Genomic DNA, 24380 nt, shown 5'->3' with positions numbered 1-24380 from the left:
GTTTGTGGTATATTTCAAACACGTTACACTATGTATATTAATAAGCACTCAATGTGTTTGCAACTTTGAAATGTATTATTTAAGGTGTAGCCTTTATACTTCTTATGAATGCTAACTGGAACCAAACTCAGAGGCATGAGACAGTTATCTTACATTGTGAGAAATATCATTTCAAGATTGTTTAATTTCTATTTAATTTACATGGAGGCGCATATTACAAAATAAATGCCACGTACCAAGTCAACAGTGCTGAATCGGATCGGGAGCACCAGGGAAATTAATAACGCTGACATTGTGAGTCAATTAATCACACTATATTTTATAAGAAATTACTATTTAAAAGTATTAATCCAGTAAAAGTGCTGAACATGTTCCCATTCCACCTCCTGTGCTCAGTGTTCACCCTAATAACCAGAAGCACACACACAACCATTAAAATCATCATCCGACACATTATGCAAAACTCTGCTCGGCAACTTAATCCTTTATTTGCGATGCTCCATCACCTCATCTTTCCAGTTTCCGATGCAAGAGAAGCAATAATTTCTTAAATAAAGAAAGCAAAAAAAAAATTATTTACAAAATTCCACAACTAATAATCAATGGATTATCTAAAGCACCTCTCTGCATCTGGACAGCTGACGTTTCTGTTGGAAAAGTATACACTGCAATTACATCAGCAATTTATCGTTTCTGAAAAATAAAACTGAAAAAAAATTTTTTTTTCTCATTATATATTTACAGAACGCTCCTGAAATAAGTTTCCACTTAAAGTAGAAAAGGCTTTCGGATCATTTCTGTTGGTTTCGTGTGTGTTTTTTTTCTTTCTTCTTTATATATTTTCATCAAGTCAATTTTCTGTAGATTTCAAGTTTTGCCGGTGATTGGGTCATTAAGTGTCCTCTACGACAGCTCAGGGGTTAAGTATAGAAGAGGTAAAGATGAAGGGTCAGTCAGTGTGGTTCACTACTGGGGATGAGAGGAAGCATCGAGAACCGCCCCGAAGCGGCCGAGGTCAAAGGTCAACACCAATCCTCCACGCTTCTGCCCCCTGTAAATTCATGATGGGGAAGGAAGAGAAAATAGACAACCGTTGCTTTTAAAACCCCGTCCATCAAATTAAGATTAGTTCATGTAAAATTTTTCTATCGACGTTTCGTCCACTGTATCATTAATAGAAACACACTTCAGTCATGCTGCACACTCCAGTAAGGGACAAAGACATACGAGTTGGGATTGAACACGCATTATGGCGTGACGACGCCCACGTGTCAGGGAGCGCCACCACGAGCCCTGTGGCCGCACGCCTGCAGGTCAGAGGTCAGGCATTTAGAATGATCTGGAACCCTAGAAAAGCAGCCCGTTGGTTCGTATTATTGTGAGAAAGAGCTCTGTAGTGACGTGGGATACTTCACACCTCGTTAACAAGCAATCCTGCTGCATCAGTTTTCAAGTTTATTTGATGAGGACACTTGCTGTGACAAGCGGGGGGGGAAATAATGAGGAAGCAAGAGAGGGAAGGGAGAAATAAATGATTGTTTTCTGAGTCCATCCCTCAAAGAAAAGAACATAATAAAGATTTATCCTCACTGAGGATTGATTTGAGTCTGCCTCTCTGGCAATATAGTCCACGACTCTCTGCAGCTGCCTGCAGAGCCCCCGCCTCGATAAAGGGGGGGGCGGCAGCTTTCAGTTCAGTCCTTTTTACTCCTTGTCCGACTCCTCCTCGGCCTCGCGGAGCCAGGTGAAGAAGGCCGTGACGGATTTCAAGGCCACACCTTTGCCCGTTTGCTCCGCAGGGTCCTTGCTGGTTTCCCATTTGTAGAAGGCCTCCTCTTTGATGACGTCCTCGTCGTACAAGGCGTCGAAGAACATCCGCAGCAGGTCTGCAGGCGGGAGAGAGAAAACGTTCATTCACTCGAGTTTGTGCCGCTAGGTCGTTTCGATCAAACTAGGTCGTTTTGATCAAACTAGATCGTTTCGGAGGCGGTTGTTTCTCCCGACGATTTCCTCAGCATCAGAAGATTTAGACTCTTCACATTATATTCTACTTGACACTTAAAAACACAATTACAAACAAAGAAGCAGCTGCATTGCTCCAAAAGTGTCTCAATAGAGGCTTTGAGATTAAAATGAAGCTGCTGACATTTAAATCCTCTCCGCTCTGATATATCACTTCATTTTTCTTACATCATGGGATTTTTTTCACCACTTAAATGAACGGGTGGATTTGATCACTCCTTTAAAATAATTCAATGAATTAATATATACATACACAATCAATTTGAATATTTAACTAACGTGAATAACATGAGCATTTGTATGGGGGCTTCTGCCTGGTGAGGCGCCTGTTGTCGGTCCACCTCTGTACGTCAGTACTCACTGGCTGGCTGCTCCATGTGCACCATCAGAGCCTGCAGGGCGTAGAGGGCCTGCAGCTCCTTCTGCTCGTCAGACAGGTACCTCTGGAGCAGGCTGGCCCTCTGCTTGATCTGCGGCGTGTCCACCTTGTATGGGGTGTCACCTGAAACATGAGGAGAGGCAAGCTCACAGACTGGGAATTTAAATTGTGTCAGATATTCCCATTTGCGTTTGTAAAATGAATCCTCACCGAGCGAGACATATTCCACATGCTGCGATAAGAGCCGGCCACAGTGGTGACTAACAGACCAACTCTTAGAATAACCTTTGCTCCTACATTAGTCAGACTTACATATGATTGCCGACTGACACACCGACGTCATCAATGCTCGTAAGAACTGGTTGGAAGCGGTTTGCTCCTCGTCCAAGTGAGCCTAGAAAACAAGAAAATAAAAACAGTTGAACCGGGGAAACTTAAAGGATTCCTGGAACGTTTAAATTGAAAAATAAAAAAAAATGTAAACAGTGAGTATGTCTGAACTAAAGCATGAGCGACATCAGTAGCACACGCGCGTCTCGCACACCTCGGCCCAGTCTCTGATGCGCTGGTTGTTGGCCGTGTCCTGGATGAGTCGGTCCAGCTGTTGGCCGAGCTCCTCTTCAGTGAGGACCTCCTTCTCGTCAACTTCCTTTGACTCCAACTCGTCTCCTGTGGTGAACTCCACTTGCTAAAGGACGCAAAAAAACGAAAAAAAAAATATATAGTCTCGGAAGTGATCGATTCACAAGTGTGTTGGCTGTTCATTCTTTATGTATCGTATTGTAACGACAAAAGCACAACACAGGGCCTGAGGGGTGAGAGTGTGCAGTGGCGGCAATTCATCATCTATATTTATATACATATTCAAGACAAATATTGGCAGTGTGTGTTTTCTATAAGGTTGTAGACGGTAGATATTTTGTGATGGAGCCTTCTCCGTGTGAGAGCGGACCGTCTCTCTTCATGTTATTTCCTCATGCCGCCACCAAACCGGATGGGGAGAATGAATTCAGAAAAGCTTCACCCTCTCGCCCCAGAAACAGCCGACGTGGTTGTTTTTTAGATGTTTGCGTCTCTTGAACTCCTTCAGTCTACTGACCTGCTTAGAGACAAACGTGTTGACGTCTTCATCCTCGGGCAGGAACTCAGTCCAATTCAGCCCGCCCTCTCTCCACATTGCCCCGACCTTCTTCGGGGTCTGATGGGCGGTGAAAACATTCAAAGTAATGAAATGAAACGGATTTGAAAGTTTCCACTCAAAACATGGACGAGCCTCATCAAGAGGGTGGATTGATGAAGGACATACCATTTCTTTGCAGAGCAACTTGAGGATCTGCACCAGCAGCACGCCGGCCTGCCCCACAGGCACGAGAGGCTTAGAGATCTCCCTGAGGACACCACACACAGACACTGGATTAGGACTTCAACAAACCTTCAATAAATCGGTGTAAAACCAAACAGCCGGAAAATGTTGCTCTACGTCTCGTTGACTGAAAAAACAAAAACAATCCAAAAGATATATCTTATTTTTACATATAGGAACTCAGAAAGTGGGCTTGCTTAGACTTATTTCATTTAACTATTTTTGCTGACTTCCAGCTCACCTGAAGATCTGTCCCATAGGGATGCCTCCCTCATGGAGCATGGGGGTGATGAGTTCAGCCAGGTAGAGCCAGATGTGAGGAATGTCTATGGCCGTGTCTTCCGCAGCCTCCAGGGTCTCCTCTAGCCTGCAGAACCCCCCCAAAAAGCACTCGATGTCACTTGAAACACACATTAGTTAAATGTCCTCAGTCTGTAAGGAGTAAATAAGAATGCCCCAGAGGTGAAAACAAAGTTTCAGACATTGGAAACACAGTGCGATGTTTTAATCCGTCAACGCTCACCCTTTGTAGTATTGCTCTGAGGGCAACACCCCGGCGTTGAAAAGGTGGTGCATCAACGTGCCCGCGTGCTCTCGAGCAATGGCGCTGCGCTCAAGCGTCGACTCCATGCCTTTCCGCACAAACACGTAGAGCTGCGAGGCGCTGTTGAGTTCTGTCACGCACTGCAACGCCTCCTGCAGAAGAGGAAGAGGACGCGCAAAACGACGGCCGTCAGAGCGCTTTCATATTCCAAAGCCTGATAAGTATGCACACCTTTATGTCAAAGTCACTGTGAGAGATTACATGACGTCATATTTGTACCGTGATGTCATTAATGTGAAGGTATTCCTCAATGATGGCGTTTGACTTCTTCTCCAGCTCCTCTTCACTCAAGGCAGGTTTTGGAAGAGACGGTGGGGGAGTCGGAGCGCTCTCACGCTTAACTGCAGAGAGAGAAATGGCACAATAAAAGTTAAAACGTATTCCAATACTCCAAGACTTTCCTCCATCTTTATACCATTATATCTACATCAAATCTTCCCCTTTGGTCAGTGTTTTTTTTTTAATACCTGGGAGCTCTTTGCTTGGAGCCCGGTCCTGGCTTCCTCGGTCCTGGCTTCCTCGGTCGCGGCTTGAAACGCGGCTTGAAACACGACTTGAAGCGCGGCTTGAAGCGCGGCTGGAAACCCGGCTTCCTCGGTCGCGGCTTCCTCGGTCGCGGCTTCCTCGGTCCCGATCGTCGGTCATGCTGGCCACGCGACGCACAGACTCAGTTGAGGCCCGGAGGTCACTGGCCCTCCCGCCGCGATCCTGAGACTCTCTGCTGAAGCTCCTCTTGGTGATTTGGTTCGGGGTGCTCCTGCCGTCGCGACCTTCGCGTCCCTCGCTGCGATCCAACCGATCCCGATCGCCCTTTTCTCTCTCGCCGCCGCGCTCACGGCTGGAGCTTGAAAGAGACACAAGAAAGGTCACCATTTATCACAAGGGTGCGCAATCAAAATCAAATCTTAAACTGGTTGCTCTCAGGTTGCGTGCACAAACACGGACATGTACAAATACAAAAAGGTGTCCAGGCTATATAATCTTTAAATAGTGACGAAGACGAAGATGAAGAAGACATTCGGAGCAAAACACAAAGACAAGACAATTTAGTTGATGAGTAAATATCTGCAGCTAAACACCTCTGAGGAGCTCGGCGGTCAGAGTCAGAAGCCAACGCTGAACCGGACTGCTGCAGGGCTGAGAAGCGATTGACGGTGCTGGTAGCTGGACGACCAGAGTCTTGAAAAGGGGAACAGGAAAGATTAACTCTCGAACGACGAACACCGTGTGGGGAAGAAGGTGTGGGGAAAAAAAAGGTATTTTACCTGGCTCTCCACTTGCTGGCTTTGCTCCCGTTCCTCCACTGCTGCCTTTGCCCCAGCTGCCCCACATGCCTTTCCCCCCCGGAGCCAACAGGGTGGTGTTTAAGTCCAGAGAAGCAGGCTGGAGGGAAATACCAAACATTTCTTAATCTTACATTTCTTACACTATACCCCAAAGGAACCACTATACTTGAAGACGCTAACAAGCGTCAGTAAAAAACAGAAACTTGATTTTAAAAAATGGATTAAAGAAAGAGTGAAACCTTGCGTGTAAGACGTGGACGTTACCTTTGTGATCTTGCTGAGGCGGGTGGTGTCGATCGGTCTGTTCTTGGATATGGGCACCATGTTCCAACCCTCATCATGAGTCTGGCTATTTCGGCCACCTCCAGGTGTGTGAGAGCCACGGCCCCCCATGTTCCCTCCCATCCTACCGCCACCTCCTCCTCCTCCTCCACCTCCTCCGTCTTTCTTGTTCATAAGCTGCTGCTGCACTTTGACGTGTTCCCTGTGCTCCTCCATCTCTGCCTCCTTGTGGATCTGGTCGATTGTTTTCGGGCCCTGCTCTCCTCTGCGAGGCACCCAGGTACACTGTCGGTCAGAGATGGACGATGGTTATCAAACAAACCGTCTGCAACTGCTCCCACACGTCATTCATATCTACACTCGTGGCTCTCATGCAACTCTTGATCCCCGCGGATACTTCACACGCAGTATACAATTCTGCTCATTTAGGAATATTTATTATTTATTAGTCACCACCATAAATTGCCCGTTATTGGTTCTTTATTGCAATATCCGTTCGTATTTACCCTTCTGAGGTCGATGACGTCTTGAAGCATGAAGCGGATTCGGGATGAGGTCTTTTTCTCATTGATGATCTTGTCCATCTGGTTGAAATACTGATCCATACGAGGCTAATAGGAAGACAGACAAAAGCAGATTTAAATCATGTTTTTTTGAAAGAAGTCATTCCCGGAGATGGCTGCATGTGTGTATAATGTTTGTGTGTTCATGCTTTACTTACCTTGGCCTTCTCAAAGTCCAGGTCTTTCCCAATTGTGGAGAGCAGCCTGCAGAGACACTCCACAGACTCCTCGTCATGATTCTTCAGTAGTTTCACGACACAGTCGTGCATGATGGCCTCCGTCAGCATCTTTAGCTTGAAGAGCTCGCCAATGAACTTTATATTGCCCAGAGAGCGACGACGGGCCTGGTCTCTGGAGCTCTGCAGCTCCACCCGCAAGCGCTCACGCTCCTCTCCCTGAGGGCAGATACAAGAGAGCCTGTGCTTAGCGGTGGTACTGGTACTATGCAGTGGTACTATGTGGTGGTACTATGCGGTGGTACTATACGGTGGTAAACATCACGGCCGACAGTGCGGATAGCACGAGCTTTCTCTCCTGGAAGTATGGACATTACTTTTCGCTCGTCGAAATTAAAGACAAAAATGTAGTGGTGAGTTGTAAATTATGTGCCGGTGCAAAGACCCTATCCACATCTAAGAGTAGCAATTCCAATCTTATGAAGCACCTGTTGAAACAACACGCTTCGACAAAGCTAGTCGCGAAAGACCCCAGCCCTACGGATGCTGAAGGCGCCACTCCATGCAAACAACCAAGGCTAGACTTTACACGGACTGCAGAGCAGCCGATAAGCCAGGCAGAGCTGAATAAATTGATTGCTAGGTATGTTGTCGATGACATGCATCCTCTGTCAACTGTCGAGTCAGTTGCCTTCAGGCAACTAATAAGCAAAATTCCAGTGATAAATGGAGGCTCGGGGCAAATGTGCAGGAAGACGTTTTCCAGCTATTTAGACAGAGAATATGCGAAGATGCAGGTCGAGCTAAAAAAAACATTTGAGGGTTTACAACATGTCTCGACCACAGCAGACATCTGGACTGCTTACAATAAAAGCTTTCTAGGTGTAACTGCACACTGGATTAATCCGAACAACATGCTACGTGGGAAATCAGCCCTGGCATGCCAGAGATTCAAGGGCCGACATACGTATGACATTATTGCAACCGAAATAGACAACATCCACTCATCCTATGGCCTATCTTTCAAAGTGACAGCAACTGTTTCTGACAATGGCTCTAATTTTGTCAAGGCGTTTCAAATGTACCAGCCACCTGAGCCAGACACTGAAGATCATTTGGAGGAGGATGAGGCGACTTTTACAAACATTGGGGATGTGCTAGATAATGCTGTTGATGTCAATGACGTGGTTTTACCCCCGCATCACAGATGCGCATCGCACACATTGAACCTCATCTCATGCACTGATGTCGATAAGTGGCTCATGTCAAAGCCAGAAACGAAATCTATCTACAGAAATGCTACCACAAAATGCGCAGGGCTGTGGAACAAGGCAAGTCGGTCAACAGTGGCTTCGGAGATTGTCAACGACGTTATTGCTAAGAAGCTGCTTGTACCTTGCACCACCAGGTGGAATTCGTTCTATGATGCGGTAGCTCGAATTTCTGAGATACCTGTGGCCGAATTGAATACAATATCCTCCCAACTTCAGATGAAATGCATCAGTGAAAGGGAACATCAGGTCCTTAAAGAGTATTGTGTTGTGATGAAGCCACTTACTGTGGCTCTTGACATTCTGCAAGGCGAGGACAATTGTTTTCACGGAACACTCTTGCCCACTCTGGAGACGTTGATGTCTAAGACTCTGGATTTTAAAAAACACCTTGCAATCCTTGATGGCCTACCAGAGGCAATTGTTCAGGTAAGAGCTGCTATTTTATTTTGCATTTATATGTATCCAATCAATAGCTCAGTTGCATTTATTTATGTCTAGATAATGTGAAGTATTTATAAGTGCAAGTCAATTTAGTAGTGACTGCTCTGTAGTCAGATTTATGCTATATGCCAAATATGTATAATACACTTGTTTTTAAGACTTGTTTTAATACTCTTGTTATGTCTTTTGTGTCATGTATTTCAGGCAATCAAAACCAGATTTGCACGTGTTCTTGAGGATAATGATGCTCTACTAGCTGCTGCAACCCTACCCAAGTTCAAGTTACGTTGGCTGCGTGACCAGGAGAGGAAGAACCTTGTAAAAGCAAGTCTAGTAGCAGAATGCAGAAAATATGTCCCAGAGCAGGATGAGCACCCAGGGGAAACCCCAACAACACAGCGCCGGCCATCTACCAAAGAGGATGAATTCTTTAGCTTTGATGAGAGTGAGGAGGATGCCTATGTCTCTGTTGAAAATGAAGTAGCTGATTACTTTAAATCAGGAGCCACAGGGATGGACGCTCTGAATCAGTTTCCCATAATAAAGAAAGTATCACTTAAATATAATGCAGCCACTCCATCCAGTGCCCCAGTGGAAAGACTCTTTAGCCTTGGGAACCTGATTCTCTCTCCAAAGAGGAAGAGGCTCTCAGATCAAAAGTTTGAGAAGCTTCTCCTCTTGAGGTACGATAACTGGTTTGAGAGCTAGCAATGTTGTGGCTACTGGTCAGAGGTGAGAGATGAGACTTGAGATGAGGCCTGTTGCCCTGTTGATTGCAATAAATAGGTCTAAAAAATATGTTTATTGTGTTTGACTGTTCAGTACATTAAAAAAGCAGACATAAAAGTAACTTAAAAGTAACTTTCCCTAGTAACTAATTACTTTTGATATACAGTAACTGGTAAAGTAATTAAATTACTTTTAAAAGAAGTAACTAGTTACTGTAACTAATTACTAATTTTCAGTAACTTGCCCAACACTGGTGGTGGTACTATGTGGTGGTACTATGCGGTGGTACTATGCGGTGGTACTATGGGGTGGTACTATGTGGTGGTACTATGCGGTGGTACTATGCGGTGGTACTATGGGGTGGTACTATGTGGTGGTACTATGCGGTGGTACTATGCGGTGGTACTATGCGGTGGTACTATGCGGTGGTACTATGTGGTGGTACTATGCGGTGGTACTATGCGGTGGTACTATGTGGTGTATTATGTGGTGGTACTATGCGATGGTACTATGTGGTGGTACTATGCGGTGGTACTATGCGGTGGTACTATGTGGTGGTACTATGATCAGTTTATTCTAAACAAAACACTGGTGGTTGCGACAGCGGTGGTAAAAGATGTAATGTCTTACTTCTTTGGCAGCCTCCAATTCCTTTTGCTTTCTCTCAAAGATTTCGTCATCATCCTGGTCCTTCTCAAACTCTTTCTGGCAGCGGTTGAGCAGCAGTTTGCGGAAGTTCACAAAAACTCCCGGCTTGTCCGTGGTAGGGACTTTCAACTGGAGGAGGAAAACATTGAGTAAGCTTTAACATTTCTATTGAATACACATTTGTTTATTATCTTGCTGATAAATATATGGGCTTGGGTTGGGCTTCATCGCTTAGAACCGGACACAAATCACATGACTTACCCCCAAAAGGCAGCGGCACATGTTGGCGTAGGCCACAGAGAAGTTGGGCTCTGAGATGGCCTTCTCAAAGATCAGGTCAATGGCTCCCTTCAGCCTCTCCTCTGTGTCTATCGTCAGATCTGTCACTTGTTTCATCAGCTCCTGAAACTTCTGCGGGGTTAGCTTGTTGAGGATACTTCGCAGACGCTTGAACAGCTCTTTAGTCTTGGCATGTTCGGGATCGTCGTCTTCGGCTTCGGGTTCCTCCACGCCGCGGCCTCGAGTGGACTTCTTCCCCGTGGGCTTCCAGGCCTTCTCAGCCTTGTTGAGCTGCACGTCTTCGCCGTGGGACATGGTGCTGAGGATGATCTTCCTCGGCTCTTTCCTCTGGCCCTGCTGGGAGCGACGTGGGCCAGGCGGCTGAAAGGAAGGAGAGGGATGCACATTTAAAAAAGTTAGAAAATAAATCTTACTTAATAAAACAAATACACTGGCTTGCATACATATTCACATTCTTTGGTATTTTTCCTATTTTGTTACGTTACAACCTGGAATTAGAGGATTTTATTTCATGTAAAATTTAATTTAAAAAACACTCATCGGTTGTCTGAGCATATGTATTTACCTCCTTTGTTATGAAGCCTCTAAATAAGATCTGGGGCGATCAATTATCTTCAGGTCACATAATTAGTTAATTAAAGTCGATCTGTGTGCACGTGTCACATGATCTGTCACTTAATCTAAACCGAGCATCATTAAAGCCATCGGTTAAAAATGGCACCAAAGCTAAACTGCCTAGCCCAATCCTCACGGAGGAGCTTTATGGAAGAGTGGACATTTCAGAATCTACTTGAATTTCCAGGTTAAAATGCAACAAAATACAACAAATGCAACAAAATAGGAAAAAATAGGTAAAATGATGTGAGTGGTGAATGATTTTTAAAAAGGCACTGTACAAAGAATGATTATTATTGCCATAATCAAAAGGGTCAAGAATTTCCTTTCATAAGAAACCACCATAGAAAGCGGAAAGAGAAAGTGTATCTTACTGGGCCTCGTGGTCCTCCTCCTCCTCCTCCTCCTCCTCCTCCTCCTCCTCCTCCTCCTCCACCTCCACCTCCTCCTCCACCTCCTCCTCCTCCACCTCCCACCGATCTGCTCCCAAGGTTCCCCATATACGAGGGAGTAAAATCAGGACCAATATTCATTACTCGAGCTGGGTCAGGGAGCCGCATTGGAGTCTTGTTCGCCTGGAGTTAAAGAAAGAGGAAGAAATTAACCGTTTGCTGAAACAAAAAAAAGACAAGATGGACGCCAAGTTTTCTCATCATAAACATCACGGTATATATATTTTTTTTTAAACGGTGTGCAAATGAGATCTAAAGTAAATTATGGCACCCCACAGCAGAATGATGTCAGACCTACCTGGTCCAGGACCACGTCGCTGATCATCGGCAGACCATCGGGTTTGTGCATACTGGCACTGTTGAACTGGAAGCCCAGGAGGAACTCTCTGTCGTACCGCTTCTTGTCTTCTGGGTCTATCGGCTTCCATTTCTCTGAGAGATGTATGAAAAATTACATGGTTAAAAACAACACACACTTTCTTTTGTGTGCATAAAAAACAAAGTTACAGGTTTAGATCAAAGCAGCAGCAGCAGCTACCGTTAAGCAACACAAAGGAAATCTTACACAATGGCATTTCTTAATCACAACACACCTTCTTTGTACTGGTATTTCTGGTCAGTTGGCCCAGGTGTGGCTTTAGGTCCCGAGTTCTGCTTGTCCTCTTTCTCCTCCCAGGTCTCATCTGGAACCTCAGTGGGCGGTGCAGGTGGGATGACGGGGATGGGGTCGGCCTTAGCGGACGAGGGTTCAGGGGCAGGCTTGGCTTCTTGCTCCTGCGGCAAAAAACAAAACAAGAGATGAAGAAGTATGATGACAACCCAGCCAGAATGTATTGTTTCGGTACCCAAAAATATTATTGATACAGCCGAAACTGCTGAGACACTGGAACAGCATGAGCGTGTGTTTATTTCAATCTTGGTTGGAACCGGGCCACGGAAAAAAAGTGAATAAATAAAGTTTTACATTTTTTTTTTAAAAATCAGTCGGAAAAATATTTTATTTTGAAAAAGGACCGGATCCACCCGTGTGTACGTCTGAGCCGCGTTCAGGAGTCTTAAAGTTCGGGTTTATCGCTGCAGGCGAGTCTCACGCGCCGAACCCTCTGCTGGCGGCACATTTCAGTGACAAAGAATCTTCAAACATATTCAACCTGCTCAATGAATTCTGTCACTTCAGGGAAATGACAACTGTTTTCAAGTTGGCCGATAAAGTCGCTGCTGTGTGGGCGAGTGAACAGCGGAACATTCTACATGTTTCAGACGTTGACCGGGTGGAAGAGGCTTTTAAAAGAGTTTGAGCGGTACTCCAACAACAAAAGACCCGACTGCAAAAGAATAGACCTGCAACCCATTTGTAAACAAACCCACCCGGTGAATCGAGCCCGTCCGAGCTAGAAAAAAAAGTGCTGGAAATGCAAATGACGGTGGCCTTAAGGGACATTTCACACAACAACTCTGCCGGTGTTCTAATGACAGCGACCAGAACTCGGTGAGGAGCAGCGGACCAAACACACGTCTGTGTCGCCGTCTCCATTAGCGGCTCGTTGCAGGTCAACAAGCGCACGGCTCACACGAATTCGGCGTAATGATGAGTTGTAGTTTTGGCACTTTATGCCCTTCGTATAATTGTATGACGTCATATTTATTACATCATTTATATTGCCGGTCCGTGAAAATTATTTCTGACACGGAACCGGTCCGTGGCTCAAAAAAGGTTGGGGACCACTGATCTGGACTGTTACACACCTCTGTGAAGGCATCCAGGAGGTCTCCAATGGCCTCCTTCTTGTTGATCTCCTTCATGTTCTTCCTCTTCTTTGGCACAGACGTTGCGGCTTCAAGGAAAGGCCACGATTTTGACGTTAGAATCCAGCACGATTCATATGACAATCATAAATGCAAGCCAGATGCAACTCCACCTACCTTGCATAGTCGATTCCTCTATCGGGCAGCTAACAGAAGCTGGAAGGGCATCCTCGTTTTTCTCCTTCGTCTCCTCCTCTTTCTTCTTCTCCACCACCTCTTCTTCCTCTTCCTCTTCTTCCTCCTCCTCCTCCTCCTCCTGGGCAGGCATTGATGTTTTAGCCACAGGTGTGGATTCCTGCGATTTAGAAGCATCAGGCTGGACAACGGGCTTGGCATCTAAAAATGCCACATCCTCAGACAGTTCTTCAGTGTCCTGAGGAAGGCCATTGGAGAGGAGAGGCTCTGCCACCTCAGCCGGTGTGGTTTCAGGGGTGGCTTCGGGTTCAGAGCTAGGGGCGGCGTTCGGGGCCTTTGGAGCAGAGACTTCAGTTTCTGTCTTTGTAGCTGTTTCTGCTTTTGTCTCGTTATTAGGAAGAACTGTTGGAGCAACCTTAACGGCAGGCTCGAACTCAGCGCTGGCCACCTGGACCTCTTTTTCCAATTTCTTCCCTTCCTCCGGTTTCTTTTCTTCCTTTTCGGATGCCTTCTCAGCTGGGACTAGAGCTGGTGCCGGGGCTGGAGCTGGGGCCGGAGCTATAACTGGGGCCGGAGCTAGAACTGGGGCCGGAGCTAGAACTGGGGCTGGAGCTAGAACTGGGGCCGGAGCTAGAACTGGGGCCGGCGCTAGAACTGGGGCTGGAGCTAGAACTGGGGCTGGAGCTAGAACTGGGGCTGGAGCTAGAACTGGGGCCGGAGCTAGAACTGGGGCCGGCGCTAGAACTGGGGCTGGAGCTAGAACTGGGGCTGGAGCTATAACTGGGGCCGGAGCTAGAACTGGGGCTGGAGCTAGAACTGGGGCCGGAGCTAGAACTGGGGCCGGCGCTAGAACTGGGGCCGGAGCTAGAACTGGGGCCGGAGCTAGAACTGGGGTTGGAGCTAGAACTGGGGCTGGAGCTAGAACTGGGGCTGGAGCTAGAACTGGGGCCGGAGCTAGAACTGGGGCTGAAGCTAGAACTGGGGCCGGAGCTAGAACTGGGGCCGGAGCTAGAACTGGGGCTGAAGCTAGAACTGGGGCCGGAGCTAGAACTGGGGCCGGAGCTAGAACTGGGGCTGGAGCTAGAACTGGGGCTGGAGCCGGGGCTGAAGCTAGAACTGGAGCTAGAACTGTAGCTGGGACTGGAGCTGGAACTGCAGCTGGGACTGGAGCTGGAACTGTAGCTGGGACTGGAGCTGGAGCAGTAGCTGGGGCAGTCTGTGGTTCTTCCATTTTGACAGGCGCCTCTTGTGCTGCTAATGATGCTGAGGGGCCAACCGGAGCGTCTACCGTGTCACCAACTTTAGTATGAATTGTATTTTCTGCCTCAGCAGTCGTAGATGATGCTGCAGGGGGAGGAGAGGGAGACTGCAGCTCCTTTATCAAAGGGGGTGGCACCTCAGCAGCAGCTGGAGCGGCTAGAAATTGTCTGGCTAACTCGGCAGGCGGTGTGATCTGGTTGTCGGTTTCCCGTTTGGCCTCCTCCACAGGCTCTGTGTTCACTGTGGCGGGAGGTGGTGGGGTTTCAGCGCATGCAGGGGTCTCAGTGATTTCATCTGAAAATAATGATATAATCACAGTAAAAAATGTGGAATACAGTGATTTTTTTTTTTTTAAGTGTTGCAAACCAAAATGGAGACACTGTGCTCACCTCTTATAGTCACTGTAGTAGCAGGCTGTGTAACTTCACCGTTGGTCTGTGCAAGACTCACATCTGCTGTGGCCTACAGTCAGAAAACAGTATTATGTGGGTTTTTTTAGGTCTGATCCACAGACATACAATCCTTTTATGAATTAAAGCCATGAGTTTAAAGTAATCATCACTTTCAGTCAAGACTGCTTCATAGACACGCTCGAGGGTGAAGACTCAACTGGTCCCATGGATTGTATTTTTGCATTTCTAATGTCTTTAACCAACCAGAAATAGAAAATACAACCACATCGGTGCATATTTTTGTATCGCTTGTTTTGTGATGATAATACGATGTTAGCACACTGACGTGAAAAATATGCAATCACCTCTGTGAAAAAGAACTCATTGTGATCTTGTGTGTAAAGAATATGACAATCTGACAATTTTCTCCGACCATGCGTCTTTTGTTCATACGAAACAACCATGTCATTTATTTTCTTCTAAATCGAGTGTACAGTAATGACCTGCTCAAGCTGCAGTTTAAAAAATAGTGTTATGTTCTTATGTGTAATTAAATAGTAAGACATTAAACTGTGAATACATTTTGGTTCCACTCTTTGAAATAATTACTGCAGTCAGATAAGAGAAATACAATTTTTTTTGAAATAGAACTTGTCTGTCCTTTATTTTCCACACAGACGGCACATTTCCTCAATACAGAATAGCTGATAACAATTTAGATTTCTAGAATACAAAATAAAATAAATATATTCGCCTTTATCCCACAATGACACAAACGCAAGCCATTAGTTTAAGACTTACAATCAACTCTGCCTTGGACACAACTGTGCTCCCTTCAAATCAGAGTTCAAATGAGTGAATCAAAACTAGTCTTCCCATGAGGCTTCTTACCTGTGGGGGAGTCGGGGTGGTGGTGGACCGTCCACCTGACATGATCTCCTCTGTGATATCACGCCCTCCCTGGTTGGGGTCTCGTATCCTTATCTACAAGACAGGGTAACTATTGGTTAGGTTTCCACAAAACATGCATCTGACATTAGAGACGGTATGTGAGGATGCGGTCACTTTGGATCTATAGCCGCCACCCATCATGGTAAATACTATTGTTATTTTCAGGTAAAAGGGAATGTTCCACACTGAACAAACAATGCTCCTTTCTGTCCATTCAATTTATTTTGTTTGACCTCAGACAAGAGGCGCGCTGCCCTTTTGTTGTAACACACTACCGGTTTGCGTTCCCTCTTTGGTGGCACTTGTGACTGCGCCAGTGGTTGCTGAGGTGGTGTGGCTTGCTGCTGCTGCTGTTGTTGCTGCTGCTGTTGTTGTTGTTGCTGTTGCTGCTGCTGTTGTTGCTGCTGCTGTTGTTGCTGTTGTTGCTGCTGTTGTTGCTGCTGCTGCTGCTGTTGTTGTTGTTGTTGTTGTTGCTGCTGTTGCTGCTGTTGGGCAGGGCTGATCATGACCGGTGCCGTCTGGACAGACGGAGAGTACTGCGGCTGAGCTGGATAGTATGCTCCTGCTGTAATAGTAAAATGAAAGAAGAAGAACAAGTATTAATAAAAAGAAAACAACACTTAACACGCAGCGTTACACTCAAACAACCGTCCATCCTGGAGTCACGAGATCTGAATCCTGTAGCTTTGACCAAAAAATATTTATTTATATATTTATGGAAATGAAAAACACAAAACAGAGTGAAGGGTCCTGTAGGAAAACAAAACCACAAGTGTGTGTCGAACAAGGCAAAATGAAAACTTCTTATATACATATAAGCTAATCTGCAGGCTGATCTGATGCGTCGAACGAATGACGGACGAAAGGCAACGGAACCACGGCGGTTACTGGTAGCCTGTGTGAATGTTAAAAGTTATTCAGACTCAAAACACAATAGGATGAAACTGGTAATGACGCATGCTTTCAAAGGGATACCCTTCTCATCCAGACTCAAGGTCAGACAGAAGCAGCCTGTTTAAGGGCCGTGAATAGAATAAACAGAGAACGTTACTTGCTAGCTTATAAGACAAGAAACTTGCAATCCACGATTTCTTTCGCAGTAATCCTATAAAATACATCATTTAAGAAAAAAATGAAGTATATTAAATTGTTCCAGTGGAAATTCTGGCCCAGCTTGCAAAGAAATGTAGGCTGGCAGCAGCACACTGCGAACGAGACAGCTCACGATTGGTCCTGTGTAGACGGGCTGCTGGTCTTAAGCAGTAAATAAGGGTGAGATTGATTCTGGGAATAATACATGTTTGCTTTCAGCCATTATGTTATTGACAAATATATTGCTCACTCTCTGACCTAACTAGAACCTACACTGCACTGACAGTGTTCATGGATCAAGGTACACTTTCCCAAAGACCGTTATTCATCTGGTATGGCTCGTGTTAGATATGTTTATGTGTGCGACCTTCACTTTGTATACCATTTGCATGTACAAGTAAAGATGCGAGTTACCAAAAAAGCAAAACAACAAAAACATGTACGACGCTATCGGAGACAGGAAGTGCAACAGAGATCTTTGCCACTAAAGCCTGCTGACCAACACACAAGCACACACACTACTCACCAGGGTAGCGCTGGGAGGTGAGAGGAGCACCGTGGAGAGAGAGACGGCCATTCTCTCGCCCGCCCCCTCTCCCCCCACCACCCCGCCTCTCCCTCGCAGCCAGAGAGGGTTCTGAACCAACGCAGCAAACGAGAGGAAGGGAGTGAGGGACGGGAGAGGGAGGAAAGAAGGAGAGAGGGCAGGAAGAGACAGATGCAGAATGAGTTAATGAGAGGATCCAGAGGAAGCAGGGTGTTAAAAGGGTCCCATGAAATGAACAACGTATTGAACGCGTGTCCCCGACTGCATCTTGTTCTTACGTCAAATGGTATTTATAAAAAATGTTGCATACCTTTTAACTGAATTATTTTAAACTCAGGATTGTATGAGCCAATACGATGGAGGTTTTAGTTTTGCCCACTCAATGCCTCACGTTTAAATCTGTAGAACATTTGTCCTCCAGCAAACGAGCAGTAACATGACTCAGGCGTGTGTTTGCAGAAGCGCAGAGGTGGCGACTTTGTCCCGGATACTCTTCAATCAAAATTTGAAATTTGATCCCTCCTAATATCAAATCCCACCAAAAGAGTTTATATGAACATGCACCCAGCGAAATATCTCAAAGCCATTTCATGGAACCCGTAAGGCAGTGTCCGGTGAGACCGCAGATAGAAAGAACAAAGGCCAAAGCAGCATCAAGCCAGAACCACATGCAACTGGCAGTTCACCACATCCAACCGTTTTGACCCAGAAAGACATTCAAAAACACCAACCAGCAACAAAAACCCACGACACACCCATCGTTACCTTATGGGCATAGGGGGGCGTGAAGATAGAACATGGACTCAAACTACATGCTTCAACTTAAAATCTCTGTCAAACTCTGGTGTTCAAGACTCTTTTTTTTTTTTTTAAACCGACCATCCTCCATGTTTATGGTTGTGCTTGTTTGCTGCTGGTGTCGGTTAAAACTCTTACCATACGCAGGGTATTCAGCAGGGCTGGTTCCCGGATAGAAGCCCGCTGCACCGCTGGTCACAGGATACTGCTGAGTCGAAGGCATATATGGGGTCCGGTACTGCAAAGACAAAATAAAGAGTCAGAGACAACAACAGATTGGAAAGTTAAGTTGGCCCAAAAAAGCCCCAAAAACATGGGAATATTTTTCTAAAACCTGCTTTTGGAAGATAAGAAACTCACATGTGTGTAGGTTGTTCTAAATTGCTGTCAAAAAACAGCTAATTCTTCATTGTCAGACATTCTCAAGGACTCTCTTATCAGCTCTTGGAAGCAGACTGAATGAGTTTCTCTTGTCCTTGGCCTTTTTCATTCTTTTCGAGCATCCCATTATGACTTTGTGACCCTCAATCAGGAAAAAGCTTTTGACTCAATGAGCTATCAGGAAACTTCAGGAGGCAAAAATGGGTTTCCTAAACAAATTAAATGAACGCTCACTCTGTAATAGCAAGTACTCTCTCCAACTCTAAGAGAACATCTACAGTTATTACCTTGTGTCAGACTTTGACATGTCCCCCCCTACCCTTCAAAAGTAAATAGCATATTATACTGGGGCCAGTACCTTAATAAGAAGAGCATATACTCAGTATCATGTGAGCAGGTTGCTGGAAAGACCAGTAGTATATGCATGTCATTTTAACAAATCGGTCATTACTAATGTGAACCAACCTGTCCTGGGGGGATGAAGTAGCCCTGAGGGGAGCCAGCAAAAGAGAGCTGCTGCTGGGATATCATCATCATCGGGGAGCTGGATGGGTAGACATGAGTAGGTCCAACAGGTCGAGGCCCACTACTCGTCTGTAGCCTTGGAGCACTCGCAGCCATGGCTGGTCGGTTCTGATAGTAACTCTGGAGAACGGATGGAGGAAGGAGGAAGGATGAAGAGTTCATCACGACACAAGCCAAACCTGTTGCTCTGCGTGTGCATTTAGTTTCTCAACTATGCCGATGGTCCGAATCCATGTGTTGTGCTCATGTATGTATGCGTGCGTGTGTCCTGTCACACACACACACACTCCTAAGCTCAGCTTGAAGCACACAAAGCTACTGCAAATGTGTTCAGCATTTTTAGTTATTGGGTTTCACCAAGTCTCAATTGTACCGACTGTCATGCCTCTCTGCTACACTGAGGTAAGCCCCAGTTAAAGGAGGGGGAGGGGAGGCACAAAGAAAAAAAGCTGTTACCTGTAATGCTCTGTGTCCACCCTTCAGCCACGCAACACATGAGCAGAGAGCAAGAGAGGGAGTGAGATTAAGGTGAAAATAAAGGCAGAAGACAATGTGGAAGGCTGAGATCACAAGGTTTAAGAAGGAAGAGTATGAGAGGCAGCAGCAAAATATGCCAGCCATGAACAGTAAGCTCAAACAACCACATGCAAATCTGTACTGGTCTGCAGGTTAGATCATCCACAAGTCCTGCGCGTCCCAGTATTGAGCTGTTCAAGAAGGACCTTAAGGGCTGCAGTTGCATGCGGACAGTGAAACTAGGTTTGAATGCAGCAGGTACTCAAAACAACTTAAATATTAAACAGTTACTGTATGTGCAGGATGAATAAAGAATAAAGAAGGGCCAGAAGAAGTTTGCAATTAAAACATTAAGACAAGAACCTGAAAAATAAATGGCACAACTTCCTACAGAGGAATATGTATTTCTAAAATGAAATATAAAATTGAATGTTAATGCATCTCAGGAAAAGGGATCTCATTTAATAAATACTACAGCGTTCTCTTCCAATGTTCCAACATGTAGAACTGAAAGCATGCACTACACTAAGGACACAGTGGGGATGTAAGGGAAAGTGAAGGGTGTTAGTACCTGTTGGTGTAAAGTACGGGGGCCTGCAGCAAACTGGGAGGACAGCGGAAGAGAGGAAAGAAATCAAGATGGACATTCAAGGAGGAACCAGACAAATAAGCCAAAACACATACACACACAGATTTAGCCAAAGCTTTATAAGCAGAAGAAGCCGTGTCAGAAGTCTGTGTGAAAGAGGAAAGGGAAGGTCCCCGCACAAGGATAACACTTGAAACACTGAAGGCAAAAACTTTAGCAGAAAGAGGGGGAAAAACTGTCTTTGAACTTTACCTGTCTTGGCTGTGGTGCAGAGCTCATTTGTGGAGGTGGAGGGGTGGCAAAAACGAGGGAGGGGGACTGTCCAGGACCATAGGCGGCCTTGAAACGGAGAGAATGGAGGATCAAAATAGATGTGACTGAACCTTAATCTATCCTAATCAAAGCATTATATTTGGATTCTACAAGGTCAGCTACTCTCACCTGTGTCAATCCAGGGGAAGGGGAAGGGATTGGGACAGACGTGGGTCCCGTTATAGGCTGTGGTGGTTTGTTCATTTCACGTTCTTTTATGGTTCTGCATTAGGGTGGCCTTGTGTTGCCAGCTTCTGAGAAAGAGTGGAACAAGAAAGAAAAAAATAATAAAAAAAGATGAACAACTAGGCATTCATCAAGTGTTAAAGAAAGACAGAGTGAATTGTTTTTTAATTCAAAGTTATCTACATATGATAATTGCAGTCATACAGGTCAGATAGTACTCAAGGCTGTAAGACATGAAGCTCAAGTGTGGCATCATTTAAGCAACAGAGGGTGTGGTCTGTGTTTTCGCCTATAACACTACCACCTCCCAACATGCTGGTTACTTGCACATTGCACGACTCACACATGCAGTTCCATGAGCAATTATTGTGTATCCCTTGCTCAATCAGATAGCGATGCATTCGTGTGTTTTTTAACATCCACTCAAAATGAACAGTTTGAGTAAAACATGGGTCATGGTGGCTATTATTAATTCACCTTTTTTCTAAATGAGGGGGGGGGGGGATACTTGACTGTTGCATTTTTTTTTTTAAACGCATTCCTAAATGATCATGACTTAACTAAATGTGCCTACCACATAAAACAATTGGACTAGTCTGGTATCGAGTGAAGTTAAGAAAATGGATACCTCAGGTCAAAGTTCATTTACTGTGTTAAGAGTGGCTTCGTGGTTGTGCTAGCGACATGTGCACACAGTTCCCTCAAATAACGTTAAAATTGATATCCAATACAAAGCCGAACGCGGTTTGCCTCCTCGTGAATACCAAACCCCGGTTCTCCATCTGCTGGAATAACTACAGACACTGGCAATAAGTCAAATCTGATAAACTCCTCGCAGACGTGTCATCCACCTGCCGACACGGGAACTGTCGTTAGCTGCTAGCTTACGCCATGCTTCTTCTCGACGGGGCATCGACGTACAAAGCTAACCTGTGGTTCCGTCAGCAGAGATGGCTCCCGGTACGATGGGCCGCCATCAAATGTGACAGCTAGTCGAGTAAAAATATCCCCACCGCGTCTTATTAGTTAAAAGGACGAAAGGACATTTTACTGGCCCGCTAACGGGGCAGCACTCCCGGCCGAAAGCAGGTGAAACCGTTAGCCGACAACCGGCTAACACTGACGTTACGTGTCCCACGACCGGAGACCTTCTGCTTCGTTACGCGACGTGGCTGAACGTCCGAGTCCACATCTTACTCGAAAGCACGCAGAGTTTGGTAGTTTCTGCTGTGCCGACCGACGACATGTTAACCGGTCGAAACCCGAGAACAGCTAATAAAGCCGGTCCTGGCAACGCTTGAACCCGATTAGGTTGCAGGGCTGCTAACGTCGGATACCGGTAGCAGCCCTGCCCCGTCCCGTCCGGCGAGGTGTATTTAATTACAGGCCCAGTGAGATCCGCGAGCACATGAACCCGTTCACCTGACGGTACACTTGAGCCAGTATCGCGATCACTAAGCAAAATGACATCAGGTTTTTTTTCTTCTTCTTTTTCTGCCAAACTGTCCCAATCAACGCGTTCGTAACCCGGTGTTACCGGCTAACTGGCGTTCACGCGCGAGCCTTCGGAGCAACGGTCACCAACTGGAGCTTTAGCCACAAGCGCGAGCCAGCTGTCATTCTCATGCCAGCCAACGTTCGCCACGCAGCGGCACACGATGACGCACCTACCTTTTACCTATATACTCGCGTTAACACGATGCGATGCATCGGATTTCGTATGTTTTCTTTAGCTCTGGGGACTGACAGTCGGCAGGGCCTGCTCGGCCAGCTAGCATCAGCTAGCTAGCTAGCCTGGATACCTTTGACGAAAATGAAGCCCGGTTCGGGTGTACTTAATGCTCTTCCTTCCGCCGTCAGTTGGTTTTATTCTTACCAAGAATCAATACTGAGTATGTTGGAGAGTCGGGGAGTCGCCCTCTGGTCAGTCTGCTGTTACTGGACGTAGTTATGTTGTAGTTTCCGTGTCCTTTACTCCAAAAGAAAAGTGATGCCCTTCTTGGCTATTGACTTAGCGAGCTAGCTAGCTGACCGGCAGATGGGGTGAGTGCTACTTCTGTCACTTCGGTTTAAATCCCCGAGCGTGCAAAAGTGACGGTGCTCAAAATCAAATAATATAACACTTCAGGAGTACAAATGACAACTCCGATGGCCCCGAAAAAAGCCTCTGGACCGGAGGTCCATGATCAAGGCGTCGATGGTGACGGATTGCCGGTTAAGTATGTACACAACTGTCGCATCAGGAGGCTCAGCGCGAGGCCATAATGCGATGTTTCTGCTGTATGGAGCCGGTGCGCCTCAAAGTCGCATGGGTAACTTCCGGGAGAATTACGTTGTGAGGCCGTTTCCTTCGTCACGTGATACAGGAGTCGAAGTCAATTTATCAACTCTTGCCTCTGTCTACTATTCAAAGCACTTTATTAACTGAAACAAACATATTACTCACATCATGCCTTTCACAAAACTTGTGGTCGTGCAGGCCTGACACAGCTGGTCCGATTTTAAGAATAAAGTCCATTAGAGGTCAGAATTATAATTTTTTTAATTCGACAGTTTCTGTGATAAACTGTTAAACGTCTTGTGAGTAGACTGGTTTTATTTGTTTGTTTTTTATCAGCTCATTTACTTAAAAGTTACCCTTTGTGCTGTTTGTTATTGACCATATTCATCTATTATGTGTATTGTTGTTATTATATGTGTATTGTTCTATTGTTTTATTATATGTTTATTGTTATGCACCTTTCACTGAGTCAAATTACTTTGTCAAACATACTTGGCAAATAAACAATACTGATTCTGATTGATGAGTGTTGAAGTCCTTAATTCTATTGTCAAGAATGATGATGCAGCTAATATAATGCCCCATACAATATGGAGTCTGCTTTTATCCGAGGGCTGCTCATTTGTACCCATGATTAATGGATAAAGTAATATTGGCATTCAAATTATTTTCATTATCAATTAATCTGACATTTATTTTCTTTATGACTTGCTTAATCATTTGTTTCTAGCAAATGCAAAAACAAAGTAAAACATGTACTCTTTCAAAGCTCAAGGTTACATATTCAAATGTTCCAGATTTTTACTTGGAAATTGATGAAGAAGATTAATTGATTATAAAATACTGCTGATTAATGTTCTATAACATGTGTTTGGTCATGAAATAATTACCTAAGTTGGGCAACATGTCAAAATGAACAAGGTGCATATTTTTAAATCAAACTGACAGGGGGTCAATAAAGGCCCAAAGTTATTGGCAAGGGCTTGTTTGGCCAAGCCAACATCAGTCAACAAGATTGTGTTTGTCTCTTGCCCAAGTTCTTAAATAAATGATCGAGATGAGCTCCAAGTTCTGACAAAACTCAACCAGTAATACAGCAATTCATGTCTGTTAATGACCAGATAGCTCCATGATTCTTGATTGGTTGGAGCTCCTTTGGAGGCTTTTCAGAGTAGCCAAAAAGCACAATGGCAATTATAGTGATTAGAGTTATTTGGTGGTAAAACATTTTGTATTGCGTCTTTTATACCGGACCAGTTTAATGTTTATCAAGCCCATGATTGTTTTGTATCAGACCATTTTGACCCCAAGAGTGTTTTACAACAATGCTTTACAGCCAATAAGCCACCGCATTTGTTCTTGACTGTTTTTCGGCATTGTAAGCACATTTGATAAGATGGCTATTTTTGTATATACGCTGTCAATTACAATACTACAGTGCACTTTAGTGATATCTGATGAATTCCTAAACATTA

General features: G+C 45.3%; 1 protein-coding gene across 1 annotated transcript; it reads right to left on the bottom strand.

The window, feature by feature from the left end:
* Positions 1-164: 164 nt before the first annotated feature.
* eif4g1a (eukaryotic translation initiation factor 4 gamma, 1a) lies at positions 165-22918 on the bottom strand. Its single transcript, XM_056420237.1, has 30 exons — positions 22501-22918; positions 20568-20692; positions 20379-20465; positions 18962-19141; positions 18254-18353; positions 15951-16243; positions 15619-15711; positions 14725-14797; positions 13058-14629; positions 12881-12969; positions 11728-11908; positions 11433-11566; positions 11139-11257; positions 10029-10440; positions 9750-9896; positions 6658-6894; positions 6443-6547; positions 5919-6221; positions 5634-5751; positions 5448-5547; positions 4836-5212; positions 4588-4709; positions 4288-4460; positions 4006-4131; positions 3708-3789; positions 3501-3599; positions 2946-3089; positions 2714-2795; positions 2384-2524; positions 165-1886 (listed from the first exon to the last, which is right to left on the bottom strand). The coding sequence occupies exons 2-30, from the start codon at positions 20640-20642 to the stop codon at positions 1705-1707; spliced, it is 5946 nt and encodes a 1981-aa protein (XP_056276212.1). The 5' UTR covers positions 20643-20692; positions 22501-22918; the 3' UTR covers positions 165-1704.
* Positions 22919-24380: the final 1462 nt, after the last annotated feature.

The sequence above is a fragment of the Pseudoliparis swirei genome, chromosome 8, assembly GCF_029220125.1.
Source record: "Pseudoliparis swirei isolate HS2019 ecotype Mariana Trench chromosome 8, NWPU_hadal_v1, whole genome shotgun sequence".
Classification (NCBI taxonomy): Eukaryota; Metazoa; Chordata; class Actinopteri; order Perciformes; family Liparidae; genus Pseudoliparis; species Pseudoliparis swirei.
This window is presented reverse-complemented; position numbering and strand designations above follow the sequence as displayed.